The sequence below is a fragment of the Polypterus senegalus genome, chromosome 15, assembly GCF_016835505.1.
Source record: "Polypterus senegalus isolate Bchr_013 chromosome 15, ASM1683550v1, whole genome shotgun sequence".
Lineage (NCBI taxonomy): Eukaryota > Metazoa > Chordata > Cladistia > Polypteriformes > Polypteridae > Polypterus > Polypterus senegalus.
This window is the reverse complement of record NC_053168.1, coordinates 32962914-32983549: the sequence shown is the minus strand read 5'-3', so window position 1 is coordinate 32983549 and position 20636 is coordinate 32962914. Positions and strand designations below refer to the sequence as shown.

Genomic DNA, 20636 nt, shown 5'->3' with positions numbered 1-20636 from the left:
ACCTTGATATGAGAGGAAAACCAGAATATTGTAATAAAATGCAACATTGACAAAAGGTGAAATCTTCCAAAATCTACACAGGCAATGCCCTCACTATATGATTTAACTCGGTTATAAATAAGATGATGAATAAAAAAGAGAAAGTACCATGAAAAGTCGTGCATTAGTCTAAATAGTAGAGTATGAGTATGGTGATGATGTTAAATGATATACAGAAAGTAACACGTTCAGTAGCACATAACACCTGCTGAAGGGGCTGAAACCTGCTTTTTGAAGCATAAACAGTAAACATTATTTCCATGTTGACTGTAGAGAATTTGCACCCATAAAATCTAGCTTTTTGTGTATTTTTCATTTTCTTCTATTCTAAACTGTAATTTTATGTCAAGTCCTTGATTTTCTTGGCACTTCAGTTTAGAAATACATGCATGTACAGTATATCGGCTTGAACCCTCTTTTTTGCAAGTATCATTGCTACTCATTGGTAAATCTTTACTTTTTCAAGACAGAAAATACTAACCAGTTGAGCTCTGAATTTAGATATGAAGTACATACACTGATAAACAATAACAGTTGATTTAAAAGTACAGTCCCTAATTTGTGAAAATGTGTGTATTACAGACAGATGCTTAATTTAAGAATTAGACTGCTTTTTGAAATAAAAGATGAAGTCACTCTCTTCTTAAATTCCATGCTGCAATCCTTTGCTGTACTGTGTCTGCCAAAGAATTTAGCAATCGAGTAGGTCAGTGAGTGCTGAGGAATGGAAAAAGTGAGCCACAAGCTTGTCTGAAAGACGGCCTCGAGAATTTATTTGCCAACCGCAGCTATTCTGACAGTACACCAACTTATTTTTACAACATTTCTTCTGAAATGGTAATAAAGCGGAACCGATTAACACTTTTAAAGAAAGAATCCCGATTTAATTATTCCATTCTATTTTGTGAAAAATTTTGTGACTGGATGGTTTATGCAAAGTTAGGGATCATAACAGTTTAATAAAGTCTGCATTGCATATTAACTCCTTTATTTCTAAATTTTATGTGCTTATTTTATTTGCCTTCTGTCAGTAAGTAAGACTTTTTAACCAAATATTTTGTTACATTTCTGAGTAAAATAGTTTTCTTTTTTCTAATTATTATTCTTGTTCTCTATAAAATTATTGCCACCACTTTAGAGGAGCACTGTCAAACTACGTATGTTCCAGTTTTACTTCTCAGAAGTTTCATCAGTTTTGTTTTTTCCCCAAATAAACCTGAGTCACGAACCTAAGCAACTGACTTCCAATAAATGAAGTCAGTCACGCATATTATTGTCATTGCATTGTGATTGACAGCAACAGTGAATATTTTTATAGTATTATTTAAGATGCCAATTCATTTTTGAAGACATTTACAAGGTTCATTTTTAATTAATCTATTCTAACCTTTTGAATAGAGAATTTTGTTTAAAAATAATAATTTTAGAAGCTTTTCATAGTTATTTTTTCTGTTTACGAGTGCTTATAAAATATGTATTGCAAATGTGATAGATAAATACACAAACTAAATTACAGTACGCCTTCAGATAACAAAATTGCCACCTAAATGTTAAGTGCACCGCCACCAAACCACCAGTTACCCAAAAGTCCTGGGGCCTCATGTATAACGCCGTGCGTAGAACTCGCACTATAAAATGGCGTAAGCACAAAAGCCGAAATGTGCTTACGCACAGAAAAATCCAGATGCAGGAATCTGTGCGTACTCCAACTTCCACGTTCTTCCGCTACATAAATCCCGATCAGCGTGAAAACTAACGCCATGCACGCGCGATTATGTAACGCCCAAATCCTCCCAGAATTACGCCTAATATGCAAATCAATATAAATCGCCCTTAAGCGCAGCCTTCTGTGAAAAGACAATGGGAAAAGCATGGGGGGAAACATAAGAATTTCAGCGAATACCAAGTGGAGGCAAAGGAAAAACATACTATTTGTTCAAATAAGCCGTGGTATAATCAACAAAAGGAAGTTGATCGAGTGGCATAGCGTGTTGGAGAAACATGAAAGCTCACATCCACAAAATCGCACAGTGCTGGAAATAAAAAAGAAGTCACATATCAAAGTCGCCGTGGAAAGCCGAGTTGTAAGCCCACTGTCTGAGTGTCATATGAAAGCTTATTAGGGTACAGAGAAAAAAAAGGCACACGGTGGGAAAAAGCACGAAATGTCCACTTCAATCTCGACATTTCCACTTTAATCACGTAGTTTATTTTGTCATTAAAGTAGAACATCATAAAATTCATCTTAAAATTGTTTAATTAACCAGTTTCTAAAATCACATCGTAATTAAAGTAGCACGTTAAATGCTTTGTTTTGTATTTGATTTTCTATGTGCTCTATGTGTGTGAATCACTACTTGCTTCTTAAACCAGCTCTCTTCCTCCAACTGGACACAGAGTCCATTACATTCGTGATATTACAGCTCTCTGAATAACTAAAATACTGAGATGTATACGTGATGTCATTTTCATGATGATAGGAGTTAAAGCACGTTATTAAACATGTGTTTCACTTTAATGAAATAATTTATTGCAGCAGTACTCAGGGCGGCTCTAAGCTTGTGGTGGCACTGGGCAGAGGAAGAATCGGTGGCTCCTTCGCCGCCAGTGTCATGCACGGTGGATGGCCACGTATGTTGCAGACACTAGCCGCCTCGTGCTCATGACACAAGCATTTAACTTTTGCGAAATTTGTCGCTGCTTTTAGCTGTGTTGTTATTTATCTTTCTGTTTTATATTCAATATATATTGGCGTAGCCGTCACTGCAGTCAGTGCTTTTCTTTCCCAAGTAACCGATCGCCATACAATCAGCTCTGTAATAGACGTTAAGCCATCTGTAAGCTTAGCCGATTCTTCAAAACGCTTAAAGAACATTGAAATATCTTCGTAGTACATGTTTAATTATTCTATCCTTAAAGACACTCCCAGTGAAGAATATAGATTATTTAAATGAAGTTAAAGTTTTATCTGTATAATTTAACAAACATATTTTGCTGCATTTCACCTTAAAAATGATATCGTCATCATATGTAAATACGCGCTTTATAAAGTGGCTCAGGTTGTGCAATATTATAACTATAGTGCAAGTTTACAGTGGGGTGATTGTACTTATAAGTACAAACAGTTCTACAAGGAGCACTTGATTGGCTGCATTTAAAGTTCTTGGGATTAAACTGTTTTGAACCGCGAGGTCCGTACAGGAAAGGCTTTAAAACGTTTTTGCGTGGCTGAGACAGCGTGTCCTTAAAGCTGTATACCGATAATTCTCTTTCCGATCAGCTGCTGCTGTGATTCACACTCAGATACAGTGATATAAATACTCCGAGTGGTGCAGTGAGAGAAATATGGAAAAAGATGATCCACTGTGGCAACTCCTAACGGGAGGAGCTGAAAGAAGAAGAAGAAGGAGGAGAAGTGAGAGTAACAATGCTAAAGCAGTTATGGCATTTGGAATACTATGGCTGTTCCCTGGACCATTATATTGTTACAAGTTAATTACAATCAGATGCATTACACTAATAAACAATATGCGGTTAGTTTCTGTGTATTTATAAAGCCGCGCCATGAAAATAATGAGTAATCACACAAGAACAGTACCATTGCTTTGACGCTGGGTGCCGCCAGTTTGCAAAACCGAGCGGAGAACTTGCGTACGACAAGGCATGAGGTACCGTGGAAAAGTGCGTGGCTTTACGCCAAGTGTAGGTTTTATACATCGCGATTTGAACGTGGAAAAGTTCTTACGTAACATTTCTGTGCGTACGCACCGTTTATACATGAGGCCCCTGGCCACACAATGCCTTCTTCAGATCGCCTCCTTCGCTCTTCTCTAGCTCAGTCCACTCCACTCCCGACTCTCGCCCCGAATGAAGGGAGGTGGCCCCTTTTATTATCACCTGGATGTGCTCCAGGTGGGTTCCGGCAATCACCCGCCGACACGCCCCTGAGTGGCGGAAGTGCCGGCTGCATCCCCGGAAGCACTCCGGGTGTCCCTGCTCTTCTTCCCCCCAGCACTTCCTGGTATGGCGGAAGTGCTGAGGTCCAGGGCTCCCAAGGCACGGGTACGCCCCCTGGCGGTGACCACAGGCCCCCACAGGGTGGAGCTTCAAAGCTCTGTGCCCGTGGCCCCCAAAGCAACCAGGATGGTGGCCCCCACATGATCCAGGGCGCATGTAGACCCTCCTCCGGTCCCTCAAGGAGTCCTCACCAGGTCGTTGCCCCCTGGCATCCCTGACTATATATATATATATATATATATATATATATATATATATATATATATATATATATATATATATATATATATATATATATATATATATATATATATATATATATATATATATATATAATTTTAAATAAATACATATCTTTATGTATTGCACATGTAGGTGCACAAATGCGTTGTTGAATCTGGGCACAACCAGTTTGTCTTACTGCTGTCCTTCTCCTTAAAACTAGTGCCTGGCGGTATATTGGTTCATACCGAAAACCATTTTTTATTTTTGTTATGATACAGATTTTTCTTATACCGCAACACCGGTTTAAATTGCCTAAACGAGGTGCAGCAGGAAACTGTTTAAGTGGGGACCTTTTTCACTTCTACACCGCTAATCACAGAGGTGTTGCACGGTTGCTCTTTTTCACTACTACACCACTAAATAGGTAGTGGTAGTGTAGGTATTGCACGATGATAGTGAACAGAGAACATTCTGAAACTGAAGCTGTAGCTGAAGATAAAGTTGAACGTGATGACACAAAAGAACTTTTGCCAAAATAAAGGAGTCACCTCCGTTGCCTGGAGATACTTTGGCTTTAAAAGGTCGGATGTGGACCATTATGTTCAAATGTGTAAATACTGTTTCTATACTACTGGATAATACTGCAAGCCAAGTTGTACTTGTTTTATTTGTTTTCAATACAATTTAATGTACCTGAGTACTGTGTAAAAGTGTGATGACATGTTGACTTCATTCTCGACATTTCCACTTTAATCTCGACGCTTATGACAAGAATAAAGTTGACATTTCTACTTTATTCTCGCTGTTTATGTCAAATTTAAGTTGACATGTTGCCTTTATTCTCGTAATTTGTCATTAAAGTAGAACATTGTAAACTAAACTTCATCGTAAAAATTAATATTTAATTTACTATATTTTCTCAAAGGGCGGCACGGTGGCGCAGTGGTAGCGCTGCTGCCTCGCAGTTAGGGTTCGCTTCCCAGGTCGTCCCTGCGTGGATTTTGCATGTTCTCCCCGTGTCTGCGCGGGTTTCCTCCGGGCACTCTGGTTTCCTCCCACAGTCCAAAGACATGCAGGTTATGTGGATTGGTGATTCTAAATTGGCCCTAGTGTGTGCTTGGTGTGTAGGTGTGTTTGTGTGTGTCCTGCGGTGGGTTGGCACCCTGCCCGGGATTAGTTCCTTCCTTGTGCCCTGTGTTGGCTTGGATTGGCTCCAGCAGACCCCCATGACCCTGTGTTCGGATTCAGCGGGTTGGATAATGGATGGATGGACATTTTCTCAAACCCCGTCATAAGTTATATAGCACATTAAATGCTTTGTGTTAAGTGTTCCCTGAGCCAGGTTAAATCGGTACGTGCTTCTTAAACTGACTTCCTCTTGTACTGAGGAGGCGCAGGCAGCGATTGCTGCACAAAATACATTCACTTCATGCTATTCCTGCCCTCTGAACATTTAGAATACTAAGAAAAATACTTGATATAATTTTCATGAAAATCTAGTAAAATAAACATTGATTTTAGGATGAAGTTTAGTTTACGACATTCTAGTTTAATTTTAATATAAACTATGAGTGGAAATGTCGACTTTAATCTCAACATAAACGGCGAGAATAAAGTGGAAATGTCAACTTTAATGTCGACATAAGCGTCAATATTAAAGTGGAAATGTTGAGAATAAAGTCAACATATCGATTATATTCTCGACATACAGTTTGTTTTTTTTTTCTCCCAGTGTCCGTATTTTTTTTTTTCTTCACCATGGACCTAATACGATTCTGTAGGGCTATACCACAAATGCCATTATAAATGCAAGTTTCAGTTTTATTATTTATGTATATAGCTTAAAGCAAGGTCCATAGTAATGCTGTTTGCCTAAATGATGGTTCAGTTGGTAATGATGTCATCACTAAATTGCACTTGTTTTATTTTAATTTAATTTGGTGAATACTGTGTAATTCACCTGGGCTTGAAATCTTGAAGTAATAGTGCTACTATCAGTAATAATACTGTTATTTATTTTATTGTTATTATTTATTAGTTTCACTATTATGCAGTTTAATGGTAAAGTTGTTTAAAAAGTTGCTTTAATGTGTCAGTGGCGTCGCTAACTGAGTGGAAGGGAAAAATTTGTGGCTCTCACGAAGCAACAGCTTTAATGACCCAATTCTATGATAGATTTGCCCCCGCATTTTAAATGTCGGCATAAAGCCAGACTCCTTGGTAGCAGCCGTGGTGCCAAACGATGTCATCTGAAAACACGAATTGTATTTCCTAATGTTCTGTAGAGAATGAGTTGAATATGGATTTGTGCCAGAAATAAGAGACCACAACGGTTCAGGTAGAAGGCGTATACGTTGTTCAGCAAGCCTTTTCTCTTGATCTGCTTCTGTCTCACTTTCTGTGTGTAACCTGACTGTTGTGGTCATAAGTAATTTCCGTTTCAAACGCAAGTGCGCAAGTGCATTATAATATGTTCTGTGGTCATATGTCATTTCCGTTTCAAACGCGAAAAGAATTTTATAGATATATAGTGGACGCTAGAGGTGCTGTTGCTTCGTTGAATGCACCAGACAGACGTCCGGGACACACGTTTCAAAGCACCAAGAATAATTCTTTAATAATTTCTTCAATAAAGTGCACAAACACCGCACACTCCACAATTCTCCAATCAATAATAATAAACAATAATCAATAATCCCCCTCTCCGCCCAGCAGCTCTGTCACTTTACCACCCAACTCTGGCTCAATCTGCTGGGTTTCCCACAGTCCTTTTAAAGTCCATGACCCAGAAGTATTCCTTCACCGGGTCAAACGCCTTCTTCAAGTATCCCGGAAGTACTGCGGGTTTCCGTCCTCGTGACTCCGAAGTACTTCCGGGGTTAGCATCACGGTAATAGTCCCCAGGTTCTTGATGAGCTCCCCCTGGCAGCACCCACAGCATCAATCAGGGCTGAAGAAACGGACTCCATGTCCTATGCTGCCCTGGGGGAATCTGGGGAACCATTTAATACAGAAATTATCAGTGTATGATAAAAGTTGTTTAAGACATGTGTAAACAATAACAGGTCAGAATTTTTCATAGCAGAAGGATATCAAGAGTTTCAAAATACTTAAAGGTCAGTGTGAGATTTTCAGTTCTTTTCTACATCCACACTAGTCTTTGCAGGAAAGTACCTTGAATGTATAAAAGTTCTGTTTTTAGAGGTGATTGAGGCAGTGTGGAAGATCCCAGGGGGCAGCATGGTGTTAAGGAGTCTGGCAGCCTGGGAGTAAAAACTATCCTGAAGCCTGGCAGATCTGGCTTTGATGTTGCAGTATCTTCTCTTGGATGGCAGAAGTGTGAAAAGTCCATGTGAGGGGTGTAAGGGGTCCTGCACAATGCTTTAGGCCTTGCGGACACTGTATTTGTCAGGTCTGTCCTGTAGTGAAGGGAGAGGCACCCCAATAATGTTCTCTGCTGTCTTCACAATCATTTGCAGGCGCTTGTGGTTGGATATGTTGCAGTTGCCATACCAGACAGTGATGCAGCTGGTCAGAACACTCAATGGTGCCTCTGTAGAACATGGTGAGGATGGAAGGGGGAAGACTTGCTCACTTCATCCACCTTAGGAAGTGAAGTCTTTGCTGGGTTTTCTTGGTTAGTGATGAGGTGTTATGCGTCCATGTAAGCTCCTCAGTTCTCCACATCTAAACTTAGTGGGATGTGGGCAGGATGTGATTTTCTGAAGTCCATGATTATTTCTTTTGTCTTGTCGACATTGAGAGATAGATTGTTGTCTTTACACCATGCAGACAGCCGTTCCACCTCATCTCTGTATGCTGTTTCATCTTCCCTGCTTATCAGTCCCAACAGCGCCGTATCATCTGCCAACTTGATGATGTGGTTGGTGTTGTGAGTGGCTGTGCAGTCGTGAGCCAACAGGATGAAGAGCAGTGGACTAAGCATGCAGCCCTGTGGCGCTCAGTGTGACGATGCTGCAAGTGTTGCAGCCCATCTGAACTGACTGGGCCTCTCTGTCAAGAAATCCAGGATCCAATTGCAGAGGGTGGTGGTCAGTCCTAGTTTGCTCTAGCAAACTCTGGTTTGTTTCCATTCTGCAAGTTTGACTTGCATGTATTTGTCTACAGTATTTTCAAACAATTTCAGTGCCTATGAGACAACACCTAGAGTCTGATTCATGACAACAATGTAGTACATGTCATGAGCAGGTTGAGCATGAATGTGCCCATCACCCCTGAAAGTTCTGTGTGAATCAGTGAATTTTAGAATCTGCCTGATTTATTTTCTTAAAGTTTGCTCTATAACAAATTTCTGGATTCAAAGCTAGAATAGGTAGATTGAAGATGACAAATGATGGTTTCTACATACCGTATGTTTTATACAGCCAAAAATATAGTAGGTAAAAAACATACAATATAAATAACATTCTACATTGTACCTGTAAGAACACCTATAAATCACAGTACATTGAGATTAATATAATCCGGTTTTAATCTATTGATTGCAAAAAACTGTGGCAATGTTAAATGCTGTCTGATAAGAAAATATTTTACATTAAAAAAAAAATGCTGTACTTTGACATTTTTATAAAAAACTTGAATGTCTTACATTTCTAGGATGAATTTCACAGTAATTTCAGCAGAGAACACATTAAATATTTTACAGGGGCTTAGGTTTCCAGACAGGAAATTTCAAATTAGCGTAGATGATTTCATTCATGGTCATTCACGGACTTAAGCTTGCCCTACCTGTCTGATTATAACAAAGGCTTGGTTAAGAAGTGAGACTGATCCATTTGAGATGCCTGGGGATCAGTCAGCACACTCATGGAAGGGAAACGAGAGAAGCCAGACAGAATTGAGCCCCAGAGTACCTAGGACAGCACATTTATAAAACAGGAAAGTACAGAAAGTTCTGCATAGATTTTTAGTGCAAGAGTTTCAACACTGAACAAGGTTTTGAAATTAAAAATATTGATGCACTTTGGTGTTATTTGTGTGTGTGTGTGTGTGAAGCAAAAGAAACCAGATAACTTTCAGCGGAATAGTTTTCAAAGATTGTGCGTCAAAATATGTTGAAGATCTTTCTGTATTTAACATTAGTGGATGTACAGTAAACTTCAGGGCCTACTTTGTATTCTAACTTTAATTTTCCTAAATATATAAAATGTTATGTAAACTCTTTGCCAGTTTTTATTCATTTTATATGCTTTATCGAACTCCTATTTTTGTTCAGACCTAATTCAAATTCTGATTTTTCTTAACTCCCAAAGTTAATTTTTGTTCTCTTTTCGTGTGATCTTAGTTATTGTGTCTCATAATGAAAATTGTTTATACGTTATAAAATTTCAAACTGAGCCAAATTACTTTTAATTTATAAGTATTTCTAAAACCCATTTATCACAGTTCAGTGAGTAATTTACTTACTGACTTATATTATAGGAGTCATGTGTAAACAATATGATAACGAATGATTTTTGTTGAGTTTCTGTCATATACCGTATATCATATTGACATAGCTTTGTCTGGTGGCAAATGGAAGTCTACTAATGTCTATGTAATTTGTAAGACAGCAAGATATTTTGAGATTCTAGAATATAAACTGACCTGTTTATTTTTATGCCTGGGACACATGTCAAAGCTCTTACCCACTCACTCTTAATCTTCTTTTCCTGATTAGGGTCAAGGTGTCAAAACATTAAAGGTGGACAGAACAAGACAACCAAACCCATATTATCTACCCAGCTTTTCATACTTCATCTATTTTGAAATGCACACAAGGTAGATTTACCAGTGGAATATTGGTCTAACTAGAATGACCAGACAAGGAAGTTTTTGTAAATTTTACACCCCATAATAGTTCTAACAAACTTAAGGCAAACCTTGTCTGTAACGGATATCTTGAAGTCAGGCCCTGGGGTTTTGTTCAGTAGCAATTACTTTGTGACCCTTTGACTCACAAAGGTTGATCAGGTGTATCCTTAAGAAGCAGTATGGAGCTTCCATGTGTGCTCACTGTTCACAAGGTGAAAGGCAAATGTGGGGGTCACGTTTTATGTCATATAGGTAACACGGTATATGTCAAGGCAGTGTTTTTTTTAACTGGAAATTCTTTTCATTCATAAACTTAGGTATACAGTGCAGGCACGTTTACTATGAAAACTATGTTAAATACCACTTAATTAAATACCACTCAGTTAAATACCTCAGTTTTTTCAGTGCAATAGCTAGAGTAATGAAAAATATAATTATGAGTTATTTCTTCTGGAGTGAAGTTGTCTGAAGTCTGCTTTTAGATCATGTTAACCTAGTTGTTCATATGCTTTTTGTTTTTATATTTCTTCTGGAGTGAAGTTGTCTGAAGTCTGTTTTTAGATCATGTTAACCTAGTTATTCATATGCTTTTTGTTTTTAAGCCTGTCTTGGACCATGCCTTTAGAAAATTACGTATGACGGTCTGATAACAGATTAGTGTAAAAGCTTCGGCTTTCAGACAACCAAAAAGGATGACCTAGTCATTTGATCAGTAGATATTTCTGTAGACTCCTGGGTGGTGAAGGTAGTGAAATAAGATTAAGCGTGACAAAGTGGATAGTGTGCCATCAATTGGAAATGCTGAGAGGTGTTTCATTGAGATCACTTGCAGGTGCTGTCAGTTTCTTATTTATTTTTCCTTTTAAGGTGGAACAGTGCAGATAAATACACTTGCTGAATTAGATATTTGCTGTGACATTAAACTCATAATTTATACTGTAGTTTGCTGTTTAATGTTTTTATTGCCAGTGTCCATAGTTGTTTTATTCTGTTAATTACATTAAAGAAAAAGTTTTATAAATCTTCCTTTGCTTTTAATTTTGTACCCAATATTTACAGACCTTTAAATTTGTTATTTCTGTAGTCCATATTAGTTCAGCTTATTCTGGAGTGTACTTTTTCTTGAAGGCCCAGAGCACTATGCATTACTATAAATATAGTATAGTTAAAATATTAAAGTATATGCAATATAAAAAAACATGATACAAAACACAAACACAATAAACACCGTGAAATATACACATTGACATCTTTTTAAAATTACTTGCATTGACCTTTTACGCTAATTAGGATATCATACAAGTATCTCAGTAACAAAGAAGGAGAACGAAAATTGTTGTGCCAGACCACATCCGTACACTTTTTCTACCAAAACAATAGTATGACTGACTCTTGTCAAGTTTAAAGGGTTAGTGGTAGTGATGTATCAATCATGATTTAATGGGCAATTCCTTTCCTATTTTTTAAAAATGGGGAACTAGTCAGTCTGCATCTGCTTGCCCATCTCGGGACACATGTTTGTCTGTGTAATGTAAGCAACTCACAGTGAGCCTTTTTGCAATTAACGGAGATTGTTAAACTGTTTTTTTATAAGCTAACCCATAGGTCCTGGGTAGACCCATAATGTTAAACTGCTTAGCAATGTATTTTATGCATTCACTTGCTTAAATGAGAGAATCCTTGATTTTATTACATACACAAAGAACTAATCCTTTATCACCACATAAATGCACAAAACATGTGATTAGAGTGTGTTGAGCTTTTTGGCTCATGTTTACTTATTATTGGTTAATTCTGTTTATTGTGAGAAATAGCAAGGATGAACTAAAATGTCAATAATGCCTAATGCCACATTCACTGACTATTAATAGGTGTATTAGTGTGTTAGTTTTTGAGGAAATCAAAAATAAATTTACTGAACAAAAATTTGGAGCAAAAATATATGCTTGCCCCCAAATCAGCTTGTTGTAAAGAAGAGAATTGCACAGGAATGCACTAGTTAGTTGTGTTGCCTCCTAACACCCATATCATAGGACATCCTCACACTAACTCATAAAGAGCAAATTTAGTTACCTGTTAACCAGAGAATTGAAACCAGCCTGAAACTTTAATGATTTTTACCAGTAGGTAATCTACAATTATCAATAAATGACTAGTCCTGCATAGTGTCTTAAAATAACACGATAGAGTTGGTGTTTGCAAAACTCTACATTAGCCAGATATTCATGTTGAATGCTAAAAACAAATTAGTGAACAGTAAATTTGAGGGTTTTAAAGCCAATGTTGTATTCAAAAATCAGTACCACTACTAAAATGTGACTAACTCAATGAAAGCACATGGCAGGTATTTGAATATTTTAATAATATCGTTTTTTTTTTATTATCACTTTTAGGATATTCGGAATACAGTTGGAAATATACCTATGGAATGGTACAAAGATTATCCCCATATTGGATACGATTTGAACGGAAAAAAGATTTTCAAGCCAATCCGAAACAAGGATGAATTGGATGAGTTTTTAGACAAAATGGAAAACCCTGATTATTGGTATGCTTTTTCACCATGTTTTTCTTTAATAATGATTTTGATCCAGATGATGTTTCTAACATGTTAAATTTTATTCAGTAAAATTTAAAACTTGTTTTTCCCCCTTACTACTCACAGGCGCACAGTTCATGATAAAGTGACTGGCAGTGATATTAAACTAACTGATGAACAAGTCCAGTTGGTGCATCGCCTACAGAAAGGGCAATTTGGAGATGTTAACTTCAATCAATATGAGGTACAAGTTATAATATTTATTTTAGGTTTCCAACTTTGATACACAGTTCTTTCTGATGCTGTGTTGGAAATATCAGGATTTGTTAAATACAAGTAATCACTTAATCCAAAGTGTAATTGCAGTTTAAACTTAAATGCTTTGTTATAATGCATTATCAATAAAAAATTTAACTTCTGACAACCTTTAAGTTATCTTTTGCAATTACTTTCTACATTACTTTAAAAGCAGATATTTTACAGTTAGTTATACTAGTTGTGAATCAAATTGAATAAGGTGGTATGCTATATGGATGAGCTTGTCCTTTTGGCATCAGTTTTATATATCCTTTTAAGCATTAATCAATCACATCACATATATGTATTTTAGATAAAATATTTTTTATTTAAACTGCTACTGGAAAATAATCTTATGCACAGCAGTGAAGTGCACTCAAGTGTGATTGAAGGTGAATTTTGAATTGAAGGCTTGTCTCCTCCCTCATTCAATGCTCAGTAGTTGCTAATTTGTTAGCTACAATAGCCAGTCACATAATGTAAACATTGTAGTGTTGCTTGAGAGAGGTGTACAATAAGTTATTGAAAGGTAAAGAAAGAATTGCCTTTTGTTTGTGTATATCTGAATGCTTTAACAAGCAGAAAGTGTTCACTTGTCCCAAACGTACATTTAGCCCTGTGATCCTACAACTTTCTATAGTCTTGTATAACACTTTTGTTCCATTTCACACTGAGCACAAGAAAATGTTAAGGGAAGAATGAAAGATGTTGTTTTTGCAAATTGAACTTGCTCTTGATGGCTGCTGAACTGGCTGTAGTTTTATCTTTGTTTAAAGGAAATGTTCGGTATTTTTAAAGTCAGTTATTTCTTCACAAACATGTATGTTTTAAAGTTAAGCTTTTTCAATAAATTAAAAAAAATATATATATTCCATCCTGACGTTTTATGTGGAACCTTATGGGGCATGAAGAACCACCGGAAAATAAAAGCTCAACGTTTTACTGAATGCATCTTCTTAGAAGGAGCAAAAGTTTCAGTAAAAAATGCGTGCCTTCTTTGTTTCTGACACGTTTGTGGTAACAAAAGGAATCTGAAAGTAATCCTTTTATTGCATATTCTTTGTGCTGTTTCTCTCAAGGTAAGAATTCATTTTTTATTAGTTTGTGTGACAGCAGTGAACTTCGTAGAAAGAATTCCAACATAAATATGGAAGTTAATCAACACAATACCAAGCGTTTGGCATGAATAATTTACTGTGGTTTTGTCTTTCCATGCCCAGGGGGTGTGGTGAAAGGTTGTTGCAGAATAAGATAGCACTGAGCTAGCCCGCACAACTTGTCTTTTTTAAAAATAGCTTAATTTCATAATGTCTCTTTTTTTTAGAAAATGACAAGTATACGCTACTTTAAAATGTGTGTGTGTGTGTGTGTGTGTGTGTGTGATTTCAAGCCGCAGCTCAGTGTTCAGCAGTTTTCTTGGCTTGAAAAATTGACATATTTGGTAAGTTTGTTTTCCAGGCGTCTCATGCCCCATAAGGTTCCATCAATGGAATGCCAGGAGTGGCTGTGTATTTTTGAGAACTTATAGAAACACTTAACTTTAGAACATAGTTCACATAACAAATGCATATATGCCATGAAGAAATAACTTTGATATGTAAAATACAGAACTTATCCTTTAAGTTCTGGTATTTTTGGTGTTGAGTTTGATATTTTGACCATTCTTTCCTCCGTTTTTTTTATAGTCCTTATTACTGGCATACATTTTGCAAACAGGTGTCAAGCAAAAGCAAGAGGTCTAGTGGAATTGTGAACTATACATTTCAAGAATATTTCCTTCTGTTTCTGTATAAAGATCAATGTTTTATATAGGCATGTTAAGTAATGCTATATTGCTTTTGTGTTTTGTTTTTTTTTTGTTTGTTTTTCTTTCCCCTTTTCAGTCAGCAGTTGATTTCTTTACTCATGAAACTATGATCCACCCAGTAACTAACCGCCCTGAAGATAAACGCAGCTTTATTCCTTCACTCATTGAAAAAGAAAAGGTAATGTCTTTTATACTTCAAGTATTTGTATTTCTTTCGCTAAACCTAACTTGTTTTCATTTGAATGACACAGTCACACAATTTTTCAGGTTGTATAGTCTTCCTCGCCATCAAACAGCATATTGTACTGGATATCTACCATAGTGCTGTCAAACATCATTAGCAAAAAAAATAGATTTTTTTTTTTTTTTAAATAAAGGAATAGTACTCACTTAATAAACAGTAATGTGCTCCTTCCCCACACCTACAATTCTATAACCTAAAATGAAGAACTGCACTTAGCCTGATTTTTTTTTTTCTTTTGGGATTTGGAGCTTCCAAACAAGCTTAACCAATCAGGTGACAGTATGTAGTCATGGGAAAAGTAATTACACCACATTAATTGTTTATTTTTTCTTCTTTTTTAACTTGTGGCCATATCAAGGTTTGATCTTCATTTAAACAGTACAGTGTGTATATATAGATATATATATATAGATATATATATAGATATATATAGATATAGAGATATATAGAGAGACAGAGATTACCAAACATCACAACAAATTTACGTTTTGTGGTCAATTGTATAATTTTGTATACACATGTATACAGATTGTGCAAGGAAGTAAGCACACCCCTGCATGTAACACTGTCTTAAATGCCTAAAACTAGAATTGAGTAGAGAGGATCTTCAGGGAATGAGATTTACTTAAACTTCAGACATTTAGTTTGGTTTGCTCTTTGCTGTTAAATCGTATATTATCAGCATGCCCAGATAGAAAGAGCCCACTGTGGTCTTTAAAAAGAAGGTTATAGATACCTATGAGTCTGGTAAATGAGCCACAAGTTGAGGAGACTTCAGACAGCTGCCCATTTGTCCAGCCTAGACCACCCCAGTGAGTTACTCCCAAAAGCAGAATGCAAGATACTGAAAGAAGTATCTAAATAGCCAAGAATTTAATCAAAGGACCTACAGGTAGCTCTTGACAGTATTGATGTCAAATTTAATGAGTCTACCATTAGAAAGAGTCTTAAAAAATTAAATATGCAGGTGTGCCAGGAGGAAATCTTTGCTGTCAAGAATGGGCAACACTAAAGTTTGTCCATGAACACTAGGGCACCCACAGGGGCTTCTGGAACAGTGTGCTCTGAACAGGCAAGACAAGATAGTTATTTGGCCACAATACCAGAATATATTTTAGCAAAAAACCAAAGGCAGCAGTTGACCAGAAGAACCAGATACCAACTGTAAAGTGTGGTCATGGAATTTGTATGGTTTGGAGCTACTTTACTGCATCGGGGACTGGGAATCTCACACTCATGGAATCGACTATGAAGGGTTAATTTTACCAGTGGGTGCTTGAGGGTAGTGTGAGACATTCTCTCAGTTGGTTGAAGCTCAATTGAAATTATACTTTCAACATGACAGTAATCTTAAACAGTAAATTCAATAAGAAATGTTTGAAAAGAAATAAATAGCGGATTCTGGAATGGCCAAGTCAAAGTCCAGATCTGAATTCCATCATGTTATAAAGTGTAGGATTTTGAAATAGGTTGTGCATACAAGACACCTCTGAAACAATGCACAGCTGAAAGAATTATGCATGGAAAAATGTGGAAAACTTCACCCAGTTGACGTCAGAGACTGGTGGACACTTGTGGGAAACATCTACTGTACTTGTGGTTGTTTCTGCCAATACCAGCTGTTGTAGCCAAGGGTCTACTTACCTTTTCTACAGATGACAGTGGCATAGTTTTACATTTTTTGTTGAATACATTATTGCAAAATCTAATTTTCATTGTTTTTGTTCTTTAATTTGAATACCATTATCTAAAGATCCTGTTTAAATGAAGATAAAATCTTGCTAAAAGTTTAAAAAAAAAAGAATTTTTCAAGGGGTGTACTATCTTTCCTCACAAACCATAGCAACACTCCGGTTACTGGACAATATGGCAGTGTCTTCACAGAAAACTGAACTGGAAAAAACAAAAAAAACACTGACTGAGCAGGTCAGTTACAATATAAGTGCATCGACTTTGAAAAATATGATGTCATTGGCAGTAGGCAGCACTTATTCTTTAAAGAATTATCTGAAGACTTTCATTGTAATGTTTTTTGGAAGATATAGAAAACTGAATCCTTGAATGTCAATTTTTGCCATTGCTGTTAAAGATTAAACAAAACTGGCATTTCCTCTGCACCAATATTTTCCATAATGTTTAAACATTCACAGTGAAATATATGCATTATATGGGAATGGTTGCATATGTAGTAAAACTGTGTAGCACAGCATGAAGGCCCATTTGAACATATAAGAAAGCAGTCACTTTTTGTGCAAGCTTTTATAAGTGAGTGACAAAATGCTTTGAATAAATGATGGCTACATATTCTATTGAAAGTGGTTGTTTTTACAAAACTTAGGTTACAGGAGTAAATGATTGATATTCTGTCCACTTTAACATCAATATATAAAAGCTGGGTAAGTCCAGTTTTTCATTATTTTTACTTTGATTTGGGCAAACACCAAGGGAATACAGAGGCAGTGTTGTATGGGGGCCCATAGAGAGCCTTGCTCATTTACTTAGTTATTGCGGCAATACCCCGGTCATGGAAGAAGAAGGTTCAGCAGTGGGAATTAATCACGGCAGATTAAAGTACAGCCCTCTGCTTTCAAGGGCCTAAACTCTCTTAACGAAAATGACCATAAGTACCCTGTTCTCTGAGATGCATCTCTACGGGACCAAACAAATTCTTGCTTACCCACTTCCAAAGAGCTTTTTATGTGCCTGGCTGTGATTGCTCAAGGAAACGATCTCAGTGACATTGGCATATACATTTGGCAGACTCTTTAGTAGTTATGTTTGCTCAGCTCACTGAAACCTCACAGGAGGAGTGTCTAAGGGAGTCGTAGCATACAGTTTTGAGGGAAAGACATCATCAAGGTACCAGTGCACTTATTTTTTTGAATGCATATTCCATCCTTTGGCTCGTTTTACAAAGAAAAATTGACAAGCAGTTCTGGATTATTTCATTGCAAGTGTCATTCTAAGGTGAGAGCAAGAAGTTTCATGAAGGACATTCTGTTAGGAATCTCACAGGTATTGTGAAATATTTACCTTTAATTTCATTTTGTAATGCCAAATTTCTTAGTAAAGAAATACAAAGAACCTAAGCAAAGGATCTACAAAGACAGAACAGGTCATCTTGTCAGATGAGTCACCCATCACCTTGGTTTTAACAAGCAGACAGTGCTTGTTTAGCACAGTAAATGATTCTAGTAATAATAGTAATATGGTTTTTACATTTTCTGACAATACCTAGAGCATTCTTTACTCTTAAAATGCAAGTTTAGAAATAAATGAAACATAATATTGAGTGAACACATTTATCCTGCAGCAAAACATTTCCATTCAGAGGTTAGTGTATTCCTCCAGTGTGGTATTGTCCATATTAACAGGGCATGTGTAGTTAATGAATTAACAGCTGAAAGAGCATGAAAATTATGTAAACCATATACACTGGCCACGCACGTCATAGGATCTTGTGCCAGTTAATCACTGGATCCTGGAAATGAATTTTTATCCACAATTATCAAAATCCCAAATTACAACATTTTTAATGGAAAAAGGTGTTGCATCCCTCTAATGAAGTCCAAAATACTCATGTTTTATGAGGGCACAAGATTGTTTTCTCCACTTAAAAAATACACTGTAATATAAAGTTTAGAGTAAGTTACATATAAAATGAAACCACTTGTATCCTTTTTAATAAAACCCCTGTGTGCATCCAGGTGTCCGTGTGTGTGTGTGTCTTCTGGTGAAGTGCGCGGGCCACTCCTTGCACCGTGCCCAGTCCATTCGCACAGTACCGTGGACGCACACATGCTGGAAGCTGGGCACACAGTGAATGGCCTTGCCACAGCTGCGCATGATGAGAAGTAAAGGACAACATTGCTGGGGAGAGTGCTGATTGGGTAGTCGCGGCCGAGCACATGAAATCCGTTGCTGGGGAGACACCACACATACAATAATCAGCTGCACGCCAGCACAGATTAAAATACTTGCTGGGGATCTAAACAGTACTTGCTGGGGAGACGCCACGGGCACAATTATCAGCTACACGCCACACATTCAATCAGTTGCTGGTGATACTCTGCTGATTGCCCAATGTTGTGACAGAAAATTAAAGTCATATTACGGACAACAAAGCCAGTATTACTGTCAGAGAAAATTACAGGCATTTTACGGAAATACAAACCAGTATTACTGTGAGAGAAAATTAAAGACACACAATACAGTGACGCATATTACAGCCACATACAAGCCAGTATTACTGTAAGAGAAAATATTCCGGACATATCAACTAACAACATGCCAACCCAAAAAAAGAACACATCAAGTAGGACAAAAGACACAGACAATCAAATTGTATATAAGCAACATCTCCTGGAAGAACGGTCAGCTCAACTAGTAAACATCAGCAAAAGAAAGGCTGAAAGACAAAGAAAAATACGAGCAAATAGATCTATTGAAGAAAAAGGAAATGACCATCAGAAAAACGCTAAAAGAGAAAGACTCAGAAGAGCAAACCTTAGAAATAGTTGGCATTTACTTGCCAGAACCAGTGTTCAGCCACGGTCAGTTATATGTTGCTTTATCAAGAGTTTGAAGTTTTCCAGATGTTGTTGTCAAGGTTGTAGATGGTCCTGAACAAGGCAAACTGTTGCCAAACTCGGACAGAATATTTACAAGAAATGTTGTCTATAATGAAATTATATAGAAAAATTTCATGAGGTTAAAAAAATTTAAAATTTTACCTAAATATCTTCTTCAGATATTGTGTCTTACAGATTGTTACAAAGTTTACACTAAGACAATATTAATTATACTTACTGTGTTGTCATATACATTTCTATTTTATTTTTATTATTATTTTAATTTAGGCTTCTTGCAAAAATAGTTTTGGCAAAAAAAAAAATTAAGACAAGACACTGGATGAGGTCAAGGTCCCTTGCCATTTAATAAAATACTAATGTTTATGCACTACTGTTATAGCACCCGTTATTGTAGCGGGCTTTATGTCTAGTTTTTTAATAAATCTCTAAATTTCATCTTTGTTCATTAGACATTTGTACCAAAATATTTTAAAACTTATTAAATTTACCTTGGGGAAGCATAATTTTGTAGTACTGTATTTTTGTTCTGTATTTCATGCAGTTGTACCAATTAAAATCCTAACTAAAATAAAGCTTTTAAAATGATCTCTATATTATGAAGAATGTGTGACTAGTGCATTTGGCTCAGGGTGTCTTTCATCCCTGTCAGAATCAATTAGCATAGTAGCATTAGTGTTAGATTTAATTTTAAAATTATGAAGGCTGAGCCTACATTGAATGAGGATAAGCTTAGAATATGTAATTTTCATGTTCTAACCAATTTTTACATAACTGTTACCAAATGTGCAGTATTAGACGTAATCATTTCCACATACTTTAAAAAGTGGAAGCGGAGGTGCAATTTTCTAATAATGAGGCATTAAACCCTAAAAGCTTGTAGAAATAAGAGCCTTAACTGCAGATGAAATTGAGATTTCCACCCTCAAATTGGTTGCAAGTTTAATGACTATATGTGGTATCTGTTTTCAGTCACATGCTCAGCTCAGGGCATTTGTCACAAATACAAAGAAGTCTCTCATTCTTTTCTACTGTATTTTCATATGATTCAGCTACATTTTAGAG

At 36.6% G+C, this 20636-nt stretch overlaps 1 protein-coding gene across 1 annotated transcript in view; it reads left to right on the top strand.

The window, feature by feature from the left end:
* The window catches only part of bop1 (BOP1 ribosomal biogenesis factor), a 163349-nt gene that overhangs the window by 118727 nt on the left and 23986 nt on the right, over nt 1-20636 (top strand). Inside the window, exons 4-6 of the mRNA XM_039737398.1 lie at nt 12489-12643; nt 12761-12878; nt 14815-14916. Coding sequence (XP_039593332.1) covers nt 12489-12643; nt 12761-12878; nt 14815-14916 — 375 coding nt within the window. The remainder of the gene's footprint in view (nt 1-12488; nt 12644-12760; nt 12879-14814; nt 14917-20636) is intronic.